Raw genomic sequence first — 13692 nt, 5'->3', positions numbered from 1 at the left:
GCATGCCGCGTTGCAGGCTGCCTGGTGGATTTTTGCAGGCCTGGACACAGGCAAAATTAGAATGAAAGGGGCAGTTAGCGAAGAGTGTATAGAGGGCAGGGAAAGGAATAGCTGCTGAATCTGTGTTTCTGTAGGCTCTGTAAATCTGAATACAGCAGGTTACACTAACAGTGTAAACTGTATGAGTAGGAAGTGCTGTGTCCTGACCTGTGACCCCAGGATTGCGTTTCACGTGTCATCCTGTGCACAAAACAAGTCCATTGCTCCTGCTTCTGATCCGATGTTGGAGATTGTTGTCTAAAGTCAAATCCTGCATTCTTCCTACAATATTGGAAACAATTTCTTGCTATCTATGATATAATGAGAGATAATTAGTGCTGCTGGTTAAATACACATTTAATAACCTTTTTCACATTTAAAAATATTTCTTTATATCATAGAAATGTTCACTGTTCTGTTCTGCTATGGACTGTGTTGTGTACATACCAAATACTGAAAACTATTGTTACTTCCACTATGGGCTTAACTTTCTAACTACAGTAACTGCATAGAGCCGTATATAAAATATTCTGTGAATTACAAAATGTTACTTACAGCTGCTTTATGATATAGTCACTTTTGTTGGAATGTGAGTACCTTTTCTGTCACAATCACAACTTGTAAAGCAGCATTGGACGTGTGGGTGTAATATTTAAAGAAACCCTGGAAATAATGATCGACTCTGTGTTGGAAATAGTTTTGGAAAAGATAAACTCCATGTTTCCAGTTTCCATAGGAAAACATATTTGCATTATGTGTTTTGTAAATCCAAATGTGTAATACAAGAATCTGAATCTACAACTTTATGTTGCGTAACATTCTGTTTATTATTCTGTTTCTTTTAGGTACATTTAAAATATCATATGATGGAGTTGTCCTGCTTAACGTAGAACCTACCAGTGGAGCAGTAAAGCCAAAGTCTACGAAGACAGTTAAAGTGGATATATGCACAGATGTACCCAGAATCATCAAAGAAGTGATAAAGTGAGTGTATGACTGAAGAAATCCAGCCCTATAAATTAAATTTTTGTCTGACATTAATTCTAGTCTTTATTATGGATGTTTATATAAAAAAATTAAGCTCCTAGATGTCAGTTGCCTTCTTCCACATTTATTTTTATTAAATTAATTTGATGATGATATGCATAAATTGTGTACCTGGCTGTGTTATTTAAGATCTCTCATAAGTCATAATTATATAGGATGTTTAGACATCTCTCAGTATACAACTAACCTAGGGCTTTTGTATCTTTCACCTTTCTACACATCCTGTGTTCCTGGCTTTTTTTAGCTTCTGTGACTTTGCTAGTTTTCTTTTGGCTTTGTGTGTTTCAGGATCTCAGAAATATTATTATGTCCTTTGGTGTATCTTATTTTAAATGGAGGGGAATGTATTTGCAAGCACTAATTCTTTTAAGACTAGACTATTTTTAAAAGCTTATCTTTTCTCTCTTCAAATGGTGACTATAGACTTTCTAAAAAGTGCTACAATTTGGAAGTTGATACCAATCTGGAAAATCCTTTTCTGTCCAGTTTTCTTATAATAGTGAATAGGGTGTGGTTGTTACGAAGGTTTTGGTTACTGAGCTTCAATGTTTTGGTTGCAGAACTATTGGGTATTTTGCCTTTTCTTTGTTGTTCTGTGGCATCATCAAGATCAAGTATTCACATAGGGACAGCAGCAGTTCTTTTACAGTTATTCAGATGAACTTCTAGCCCCAGTTGCCTAACAGAAAATTGCTAAGTATATGCCAAAATTGATATCTAGATACAAAGTTTCTCAGAAATAAGAGCAGTGTATCATCTGTGGAAATCTCTGATATGTCATTCCTATTGTTTCAAACACTAAAAAAGAGGAAAAACTCACAAAGCTCCTCAAAACTCCGCCACGTAATGTGCAATTCATCCTGTTAGGTATTAGTTCTAATAAGTTCTAATACAAAACAAACCAATGTTGTTTTTCTTTTTCATTACCTATTGCTGCTTGCTACTCTTACTGACAGAGTGGAGTTGGAAGGTCGCGGCCACACTGAAGTATGGATCAAAGCTGTTGTAGTTGAGCAAGTTCTTAAAGTCCTAGGAATATCCTGTGGAAGTGTATTGGAATGCATTCACTTTGGACCAGTTTACTTTGGATCTTCAAAGACTGAAGAAATATTTTTATACAATGAAAGTCCTGAGTGTATGGACTGGGTAGCAGTACTGGAAGACAATGCCATTGGAGGAGAGATGGTAAAAAAATATTGTGTTTTTTATTTTAGTTAAAAACTTTTTATCATTTCTGCTTTTCCATTTTTTTCTTTCTCAGCATTCATCTTCTAGTAGTGTTTACTGTGTCATGCTATTTTCTGATCAATAGGCTTTCTGAAAATTCTGTCCAACCAACACATTTTTTACTATAACTTAACCTTGAAATTACTTTTTTCATATATTTCTGTTTCACTATGTGACATCTTAACCTTAACAATTTTAACTATGTTCTCTGGGTGTGGCTATTTTGATTTTTGTTTTTGTTTTTTTTTTTTTTGAAGTGTTTTGCATGACCTACTAGTTTTCTTATCAATTAGGAGTTATCAAAATATATGTTGATATTCTAAGATGTTAAGCATCTGTGGTTTCACTTGTTTTTCTCAGACAGTGAAATCATCTGAGTGAGGATCATCTTTAAAAAAGAGAATTCAAAATGTTGACATGAAATTGATGTTTAAAAAATGGTTAATTAGCCTTGTGTTATGTAACTATGTCTGTGCTATTACTTATGTTATGTCTTTCTGCTTGTTGTGGAAGGTATGAAAATGTTGGAAAACCAAAACCCAACCAAACACAAAAGGGGAAGCAGAACAGGCTGAACTGTTGATTATTTTCTAGGGAACAGACCTTCAGAGGACTGCAGATGCTGCTTTACAAGACTTAAGTTTCAAAAATATAATAAAAGATGTAGATGTTTCCACCTTGATCCTGTGCATTCCCAATCAAGGAACCTTGCTACCTTATGAGAAATCTTTGGTAACATTGTGCTTTAGTCCAAAGTGAGTGAGTAGTCCAAATTAGACACAGACACACACAAGCTTATTGGTCTGAACTATTCTGTAAAGATCAGTGTTAGAGAAAATAATTTTAAGTTAATGTGTCTACAATTTTTTTTTCTGAATAAGTTTTTTTTTATTTATGTCTGCTAAAAGAAATTGCTTGGCATGGTACTGCAAATGGGAAAGCAAAGTCTGAAGTTATTATCTGGGAGATGTTTTATAATACATTAAGGATGTATTTGAACCAAGAGTTGGTTAAACTTGTTTTGTGAAAACAAGAATTTTGTTATATTTTGCCAAGGGAACTAATTGCAGTTCCCATTAAACACACTGAATCTCTAAAGATTGTTGAGAGAATTCTACAGTGTCAAATTAAGTGCCTTTTTAATGACTGCAGATTTACTTCATAAAGATATATATTATTTCATAATGCTGCATGTGTACTATGTATTTCATCACCAAGAGACTGAAACATTTTGAAGAGCATTTAAAAAAAAAAGAAAACATAAAGGAACATTTCTTCTTTGGATAAGGAAAAGAAAAAGAAAATGTGCTCTTGCCATTTTCCCTTACTTAGATTCTAATTATAAGTGATTATTGTGCACATACTATTAGTTTAGAAAACTAGTGTAGACTAGAAAAGATATCAAATGACTGGTAAAATAAGCACAGAGGTATTGTTGAGCTTAAATTTGTTATTGTTCCATTTTTTGAAAGGAAGTACAAAGATCATTTGTTGAAGCTGTAACCAACAGGAAAGAAGCCAGACTGGATGATGGAAAATAAGCCTTGATTTTTTTTTTTTTTTTTTGTGGGTTGGGACTTGGTTGGGTTTTTTTGTCCCCATCTTGTAATTAGAGATTGTGACTCTTACAGAAAGCTTAAAAGGGACTTTGGAGTGAATGAGTCATCACAGAAAGAAGATTTTGTACTGTTTTTGAGATTTGAACCAGTTGGGAATAAAGATGGCTATCTGCAGGCCCTCAGTGGTGGTGCCACAGCAATTGCACGTATGTGATCAGAAATATAAGTCAGAAATGTGTATGTGGATGATAAAACTGTTTATCTTGTTTTGTTTTTGTTCATATTTACTTTTAATTTCTTTACCTTCTTAGCAGTTTTATGGGAAACCTGTGTTTATTTTATTTATATCAATACAAATAAATTACTGTAACTTACATCTTCTTTAATGATTGAGGACCAAAATCAGTGACTAGAAAGAAGGAACGAGAGAATCATACATGTCATGAATATACCTACTTGTAATGAACACCTAGAACTTAATTATAAATGTAAATATTTGGAGCACATAAAAAAGCCTCCAGCTATTTGAAAGTCACCAGCACTATGGTAATAGCAGCTTTGTGTATTTTGGTCACCCTCAAATTCCTTAAGGAGGGAATATGTTATCTAAGAGCCAATATAAGTGAGTATGTCTGTGTTTATAGAAAATTGCATTATAAATCATACTGCATCATGGTATTATTTTGTGTTTACAACCCTGCAACTGCAGCATGACTTTTCTGTTTATAAGCTACTAGAGATGTGAGGCTTTTTGTTTGTTTTCTTGTGTTTGTCTAATGCAGTGAATCATTGTCATCACACGGAGTTAGCTTTGACAGGTTCTGGACTTCCTGTCATGATAACTTTTAATCCAGGACCAGTTATTAAGTTTATGGACTGTTTTCTTGGTGAAAAAACACAAGTTCTATGCACACTTAAAAATGAATCCGAGTCCCTTCCAGTAACATTCAGCTTCCGCAGGACTGCTAACTTCAATATTTCTCCTGAAAAAGGAATGATTAAAAAGAAATCTGCAAAGGTAATTACCTCTTTCTCTTAGATTATGTAGATGTGCAGATTACTTTAGAGTAGTAGAATTTCATGAAAGTAAACCATAATAATTTCATTTCAGTAGCCATGATGTTTATTATCAGCCAAATATATATATATATTTTTTTCTCCTTATGTAGAGTCATTTAATGTTGTTTCCTGTACTTTGGGAAGCAACAAGTGTTATTTTAAATTTGAAAAAAATAATTGCAGAACTAAGGAAACTTCACCGAGGTTTTTTCTGGCTTTAAATATTTTGTATTTTACTGACTTGAGAAGATTGATTAATACTCAAACCTTTGCAGGATCCTTTTAATTTCTTTTAGTAAATCACAAACACTCAAGTAATATATCTTTTAGTGGCAGAAGCTTTGCCAAATTTAAGTCAAATATGGAGACACTTATAGTTTCACAAGCCTATAACTTAGGGCACTTAGAGAACAATTTGTCCCAGAAATGAGCAAGTGAGGCTTTTTGGTGTTCTAGTGTGTAGCAGTTTTATATTTCATTGTATTGCTAATTTATGTAGGGCAGTTGACATATTCTAAAAGCCCAGTTTTGAACACCTATCTTAGAAGTGTGGAGAGGAATTACTCAATTAAACAGACAATTACCTAAAACTTTTCTTTGTTTTTCTGCCTCATGTGTTTCATAACAACTTTTCTTTTCCAGGACGTTATATTTTCATTTTCTCCACATCAAATAGGAAAACTTAAAGTGAAGCAAGTTGTTGATATCATTGGTACAGCAGTAGAGAGAAATAATTTACAGGTTTTGAAGAAAAAATCCTTTCACCAAATATATTTGAGCTTTATTGGTGTGTGCAAATCTAAACGAAAAAACGTTCTATTCAAAATTAATCCTGGTAAGATGCTAAAATGATAAGTGACAAGTGATAAAATGTTTTAAAAGTACATTTTAAACATTTTAAAAGAGAATTTTTGACTATTTTTAGTTCATTTCAAGAAAATAATATCTCTTTGGGAGTTGAGGGAATGCTCAATTGGATGACATATACCCATGATAGTATAAAGCAATAGCTAAACTAATGGTAAACTCCCTCTCCTCTCATATTTTAACAAAAATTGAACTATTAAAGCATACTTTTTCATCATATGACTATTTAAATTCTATAAATCATAAGATAAGAGCTTCAGGTTTTGCAGCATTGCCATTACACAGTGCTAGTATGTTTCAGTTTTCAGTAGAGAGATGGGTAAAGTGCAGAAGGTAGGAAATATAACAAGGTATTCATTGATTTAAAGTTTCTTCTGCCAGATGAATTTACCAGTTAATACAGCCTGTTACTTTTCTCACATCCATCGATAGTTTTCATCCTCTGAAGCCTCTGCCAGCATAAAGAATCTTTCAGGATATGCAATGATTAGTCTCTAATCCTTAAGACCGCCCTGAAGACAAACTTTAGGACACTGCAAACAGTGTTGTGACAGAGGCAACTCTGAATGTTCAGTCATGTGCACGTGCAAGACAAAGCATCACAGCTGGACATAGTCGTAGTGGTTTGGATTCCACTATTTGTTTGTCTGTGACCTAGGCCAGGGAAGGTGGCTGGCTGTTAGTATGGTCTGAATGCCTTCTTTTCTGAGGAAAACATAATGGGATGGACGACAGATTGTTGGGCAGCTGGGTGGACCAGTATAAAGAAATATTTTTCTAATATTTTGATTTTGTTTAGAAAGTAGAAGTGTATGTAACATGTTTTATTTGGATTCTAAGGTATAACACCAAAGATTTCCAATGCAACTGGACATTTTGTAGCTGATGATGCAGGACAGTGCACTGATCCAGCACCTGTGGCAATACTTAAATCAACCCAAACACAAATCCATACTCACCGGATTAACAGGAATTGTGATGGTGATGCACTTATCGCTTTTCCTAATGATCGCGCAGCCAGCATTAGGCCTGGTGAATGGAATAAGAAGTACAGGTAAAAATTATGTGAATACAATATTTAAAACCACCCATTTGTATATACTGTATTAGTAGGTCAAGTTTGGTTACTCATGAGAGTTTACTGGTTTTTTCAGGCTGAAAGGTCTTTAAAATTCATTGCATTCTACTTAACCTTGAGCCTCTTGCACACAAATTTCTGGAGTTGCTTTTCTTATATGAAACTACAAATGTAGCTATTACAGTTTCAGTATTTCATTTTTATGGTTGCCTTTACAAGGTCAAATATTAATAATCTGCCATGACAAAAAGAATGTTTGCAATGAAATATACATGTAGCAAAATCAATGTTTTCAGTCTAACAAGACCTCAAATCATTTTACACATGTAGTGAGACTACAATTCTCTTTATATATTTAGGACTATTTTCACAAAGACTGAGAGATATAATTATATAGATCCAGAGTTTTCTTATACTGAATGTGAACGACTGTCAAAAGAAGCACATAAGGAATACTACACAGACTTCATTTCTAACTTAAGACAGCGTCGTTTACAGAAAAATGCTGCTAGGTAAGACTTTATTGCAAGGATAAAAAAATACTTTTGGCTTATAGGAAAAATATGTGTCTATATGTGCAGAATTAACTTAGTGGCACCAATAATATACCTAAGTTTGTCCTGTGTTGAAATGGTCTTGGGACCTTCATTTATAAGGCATTCAAAACCTGTTTTGTTCCAATGTTCTTTTAGAAACTTAAAGATCATTTCCTGGGTAAAATGAGGCATGGAACTTGAAACTTAAAATGATCTTAAAATAAGATGCCGAGTTTAAAGAGCAATGATTTTGCTGGATTCTCTTTTCTTCTTATATAATAAATCATATGTATTTCCAACTAGGGTGGCTAGATCACCCAAAGTGATGGATTCAGTATGTAAATTATGATATAATTTCTGGAATACAGTAGATAAGATTAAAGGATTGTATTGGTCTTCTAGCCTTATGGTAAATTCTCACTTCATGAATTTGTGCATTTGGTTGGTATGCTGTGGAGCAAAATCATGGAAAAGCAGAACTGACAGCTATGCTGCTTGTAAAACTTTTATTAAAAAAAAAAAAAAGCCTGTAAAGCCTCTAAAGCAAGAGAAGTAATACCTTCAGAGTGTTGTTTGCAAGACCCATTATTTAAAAATTAATAATGCTAGTGGATTATTCTTGTAATCTCAATTTATCTTGTCTGAATCATGATGTATATACACAGAGCAAGGCCTGCAGAGCTGGATTTATTTTATTTTTATGTATGCGCATGATGTATGGTTTTCTTCAAAGGAACTGATGTTGTGTAGTGGATGAACTCTTGTTTATTTAACACATAAATTCGAGGTATATTGCATGAGGAGCAACAACAGAAAGGAAAACGTCACAATTATTGATGAATTTTACTTATTACTATCAAACATAGTGATAATTTTCTGAATACTTGATACAAAACATTAGTGTAAGATCATCCAAATTGCTTGGTTGCAGGTGAAATTGATTGATTGGCACTGAACTTTGATGAAGAAAAGTTAATTGATCTGAAAATTAGGCTGTAAGTGGTCCTGTTCAGACATACAATTAAAGGATCCTTTGTAATCGCAGCCTTTACTAACTTTTAAGTGCTCAACTTTACAACTTAATTGTTCCTTAAGAGGTATTTTAGAAACGATATAATTATATTTTGGTAGCCATAATGCTTGGAACCTGTTTAGCTGAGCAATTGACGCAAACGTGCAATAGATGTTAATCCTTGCCTAAACAATACAATAGGAGACTTTTCAAGGCATTTTCTGTGCTTGAGCGTTTTTTCATAATGAAATATTTTTACTTGAATTATTATTTGTTATGCTTAAAAATCTTAAATAGTTTAATCTGTAGAACATGGAAGGCTCAACCTTCTAGATTTTCATATTTTTTTTCCTGTTCCTTATAGGCAATTCTATATTTATAATAATTCTCTGAACATAGGCCTTAAACCAGCTGAAGGTCTTATGTCACCAAAGATCTCAGTCACAGATTTTCACAAGGAGAAACTACAGTTCAAAATGCTTCCTCTAGATGAGAATTGCCTATTAACTAGTCGAAAATTGACAGAAATTGGTTCTGAATCTTCACTCAAAGAAGTAAGTCAAATTCTTGAGTAGTAGTGTAAGCATAATGTGTTTACCATGTAAAAAAGCATAAGAATTTTGATTCTGCTCTGAGAAGATGTCTTGTGCTTATCACAGATTTGGAGTGGGCTGAGTGCTGTACCATCTTCTACCCAAGAGAAGGAAGATTGTAATCTAACTTTAACATCCAAGCAGCTTCATCAGATAGTCATTGGTAAGATTCTTAACTTGGTTAGTAGATGTATATAGTTGTTACAAAAGCACTTATTTATAGTAATATTTTATGTTCATAATTGTTCACCATAAATGGAAAATAACTTAATTTGGTGTCAGCTTGATATCTACAGTAGTCTTTAAAGGTTTGTACTCCTCAGAAAATACTGAGATATGATTTGTTATCGACATGTAAAAGGAGAGCTTCCTTTAAAGACTGCTCATGCTACAGCATGTGATAGAGAAATCAAAACAGCATAATATGAGGGTTGCTCACACCCTTATGTCTTGTTATTGGATAGTATCTGGAGCAGCACTAATATCAGTGAGAATCACAGAATCACCTAGGTTAGAAGGGACCTTTAAGATTATCTAGTCCAACCATAAAAAAACAAAACAAAACAAAACAACAAAAAACAAATCACCAAACAAAACACACACACCAACACTAAACCATATTCCCAAGCGCCATGTCAATTTGTCTTTTGAATATCTCCAGGGATGGTGCCTCAACCACTTCCCTGGGCAGCCCATTCCAATGCCTGATAGCCCTTTCAGTGATGAATTTTTTCCAAATACCCAACCTGAACCTCCCCTGGTGCAACTTGAAGCCATTTCCTCTTGTCCTATTGCCTGTAGCTTGGGAGAAGAGACCGACCCCCACCTCTCTACACCCTCCTTTCAGGTAGTTGTAGAGAGCAATAAGGTCTCCCCTCAGCCTCCTCGTCTCTAGACTGATCAACCCCAGCTCCCTCAGCCTTTCCTCATAAGACTTATTCTCCAGACATGGGAGTATTGAGAATTTTTCTGGGAATTAACAGTAAGACCTCCAAAAAGTAAAACTTTCAGGATCCTCCTTCAAAATAATTTCAGTGGAATGTTCTGTGATGGAGAGTAACACCTTCTAAAGTCTGTGAGGGACTTGTCTGTTAACAACGCTTGGTACTAAAACTAGTCAATTTTAAGGTCAAGTTTTCCTCTGTGAAATTATTTAGCAACAAAGTAAATTTTCAGAACTTTCCAGTTTTGTTTTTTTTTTATTTTCACTGAAGCCACAACTTGAATAGTGTAGCTGTGTATATTGATTCACTTGGAGAAAGGTAGTATAAGATAAACATATTCATAGAAAAAGTACTGTGAGTTTTGAAAGATGTTTGATTTGTGCCATGATCACTAAAGTATGCAGACCAGCATAAAAAAATGGCAGTAAATAAAGTAGTAACATAATTCTGCCACCATCAAATTACATGAGTTATTAAACCAAATGGTCACACATCAGGGAGCAAACAAACAGCTTAAGAATATAAACTCTCAGTGAATTGCTGCTTGTCTAGCCATTTAAATATCTGATTAATAAAAAGAAGCATTTATGGTTATTTATGATGCCTTTAGTAATTAGCACATTGCTTTTTCTATTTTAATAGCTGGTTAACATAGACAGAGTTAAGAATTAAATGTTGGTGCTGGCTTTTGAGTTCTGCTGCTGAAAATGTGCACAGAACATACATGGCATTTACTTCCAAATAAAAGTGTGAATTTGTTCTGCTAGAGGATTGTTCTAGCTGACTAATTCTATAATTTGAGGAACTAAAATGTTTTGGTTATGTTTTAGTAGTTATATTCCTTATAATAACTTTTTAATGTTGAAGATTTTATTTCTTCTATATTCCAGGTCCTTCTACTATGGATTTTGGTGATGTTTGTGTGTATTCTACAACAGCCAGAAAACTGCACATCATCAATAACCTATCAGTTCATATATGGATCCAAATGGAGATTGAATCTGATGAATTGCAGCAGACAAGTCCATTGTCTCTGGTGGTGCCTCCTCTTACAAAGACTCATATTCCAATTGTATTCGAGACACATACTCTTGGAATGTTTAAGAAGTAAGGCTTCTTACAGATGTCTTGATTTACATATTTTCTTTGTAGTAATAGAATAAAAAAATCATGTGACTGGTTTGAACTCAGTGTAGTTATGATAAGTGTTAATTGCATACACTCATCTGTGGTAATATTGCAATAATTATTTAGTTTTATGTTGCAAAATTTTGCTAATATAGTAATGTTTCTTAGGGTTTAAAAAAATCCGACAAACTGTGCTGTCAAAAGTCCATATAGCTACAGGTATATCAGGGAAAATAGTTTGCTATTACAGGTATTTGTTAGGAGAAATTTTGGAAAATATTGTACTCTTTCTGACAGGGTGTTGCATCACTGCATCTATCCTCAGATCTTTTGATGCACCCCATGAGTAAACGTAGAGGCAAAATGTTTCCTGGCCTTCTGGTGCGGAGATGGAACTCTCACTTTTGCTGTAAAAATGACCGTATGAGATTGATTTATTCTTTGGGATGATCTTCACTTTTGATGTGATTTAAATTGTATGCAAAACAATTACAAATTGCTTTTTCTTGTCGGTCTTAACTGTATGTTCACACTCAATTGTTTTGTTAGGTATTTTCTTGCTTGTGATTATATTTCACATAAATATAACTCTGAGTGCAACATAATAAACACATGTATATTTTTATGTTACAGATCTTTCACTTACACAATAAACAGCCAACACCTTGGGCACGTGCTGGTGGTTGCAAAAACAGTGCCTGTTGAACTTGAGCTGTCTACAAGGGAACTGATTTTAAATCCTGTTCCTGGCTACGTAGCAGAGACAGAATTTAGAACAACTGTCAGGGTATGCAATCCCAGAAACTATCCTGCTGAGTTTACTTGGAAACCTATTATTACAGACAGAAGAACTGCATTCTCTATACAGCCAGCCAAAGGTATACAATGCGATACAGTTTGTGTGCATGTATCTTAAAGTTCAATAATGTCAAATAAGAGAAACATTCAGTTGATGCCATAAACCATATTTTTTGGAGTTGAGTCAGTATCAGTGTTTCCCAAAAGTATTATCAGATCAGAGTGTTAATACTGTAGCAGTGCTCCCTGTGTGAGCCTTATCCCGAGAGCATACTGGGTCCAGTTTGTTGTTTCTATGTCTAGCCAACAGCGCTTATGTAACCATTTTTTTCAGCACAGATTGCTGATATTTCAAAAGTGAGGAAGCTATTTAATAGCAGTTAGCAATATCATACAGCTCATTAGGGTAGGAAATTTTCCAAAAACATTGTATGAATGAAGCTGCTAAGAAGTTGATATAGACGGCCTGAATGACACAAATGGAATTCAATCTGGGAATAATTTCCGTTTGCATTATGGATCAATATTTATTAGAAGCATGTGAAACATTAGCTTTTACATTCTTTCCTTTGAAAGACAAGTGTTCTGCATAAGTATCTTGGAGCTTCATTATTAAAGAAGTAACTGCTAACTGAATTGGCATTACACAGTTCAAACAAGACTTGGCTGGATCAGGAGCTTGGTATGCTCTGATTCTTGAGAAAAGAGATTTCTGCTGATATGGGTACAGACTCAAATGCAAGCAAGAAAATGTACATAGTCTTTCCCAAAGTTATTCTACAAGAAGAACAGTTTTTGTTCTTTTGTTTTTTAAAATGTTGATTATTTAAGTAATTTATGGCCAAAAAAACTTGCAGTGTTTTACTGGGGGATACTACTAAACAGATTATGCATATGAGAATTCAGCAACTAATTTTGCTTCATGCAGCAATGTGGGCTTAGTCTTCAGTAATAGAAGGTCATTTCACTTTAATATGCTGATGTTATTTCTAATAATAACAATGTGACAATTGTACATGTCTATGCTATAACATGTAAATTATGCACGTTTATTTAGGCTTTGTGGAAGCCTATAGAGATCTGGAATGTGAAGTTGTTTGGCGTCCAGGGTTCAACTCTCCAGAAGCAGGAGAATTCAACTTATGTGTGCGTAAAGGAAACACAATTAGATTGAAATGTTTTGCAAAGGTAACACATCATACAGCATATTTACAGAAGCAAAATGTGTGGGTTTTTTTAAGCAAGTAATTTGTTAAATGTATTTCTATTATTGTGTATTCAAAAAACCATTTTAATTTCATATGGCTTCTATTTGACATGTTTAACAAAATAATATTGCTCCAAAGATATGAGGAGAAGGCAACACAAAGGCAATTTGCCATTTTCTTGCTTTCAATGATATATATGATTCCTTTGGCACCACAACGTCGTGGTATTTATATATGAAGTGGTAATTGTTCTTCTTGGATTGCTTAGTTTAGCCAAAAAAAGGTTGAGAGGTTGTATGACAGTTCCTTAGATATATATTACAGGGATAAAAATCAAGGTGTGTGTGGGAAGGTAAGCTTAAGAGCTTCAGGGTAACAGAAGGCTGTAATGTAATTTTGTAATGTTATTTGAACATGGTATTTGACAATTTGAAAAGCAATGCTCTGGCTAGTTTTCTAAACAGTGAAATTGAGCTTAGGTTAATCATTTGTTGTCCTATGGTACATGCCAGGGAGTGTGAATGAGACAGGCTTTTTTTTTTTTTTTAGTTTTTTTTTCTTTTCTTTTTTTTTTTTTTTTTTTTAAAATTCTCTATA

At 34.0% G+C, this 13692-nt stretch overlaps 1 protein-coding gene across 1 annotated transcript in view; it reads left to right on the top strand.

The window, feature by feature from the left end:
- CFAP47 (cilia and flagella associated protein 47) overlaps positions 1-13692 on the top strand; it is a 306788-nt gene that overhangs the window by 10337 nt on the left and 282759 nt on the right. The window contains exons 5-17 of the mRNA XM_014954045.1: positions 885-1023; positions 2043-2271; positions 2908-3068; positions 3945-4078; positions 4655-4890; positions 5574-5766; positions 6639-6852; positions 7236-7388; positions 8789-8978; positions 9084-9180; positions 10852-11068; positions 11723-11967; positions 12945-13075. Coding sequence (XP_014809531.1) covers positions 885-1023; positions 2043-2271; positions 2908-3068; positions 3945-4078; positions 4655-4890; positions 5574-5766; positions 6639-6852; positions 7236-7388; positions 8789-8978; positions 9084-9180; positions 10852-11068; positions 11723-11967; positions 12945-13075 — 2339 coding nt within the window. The remainder of the gene's footprint in view (positions 1-884; positions 1024-2042; positions 2272-2907; positions 3069-3944; positions 4079-4654; positions 4891-5573; positions 5767-6638; positions 6853-7235; positions 7389-8788; positions 8979-9083; positions 9181-10851; positions 11069-11722; positions 11968-12944; positions 13076-13692) is intronic.

This window comes from Calidris pugnax, unplaced genomic scaffold (assembly GCF_001431845.1).
Source record: "Calidris pugnax isolate Ruff unplaced genomic scaffold, ASM143184v1 scaffold246, whole genome shotgun sequence".
NCBI lineage: Eukaryota > Metazoa > Chordata > Aves > Charadriiformes > Scolopacidae > Calidris > Calidris pugnax.
Note: the sequence above shows the minus strand (reverse complement) of the source record. Positions and strands in the feature narration are given on the sequence as shown.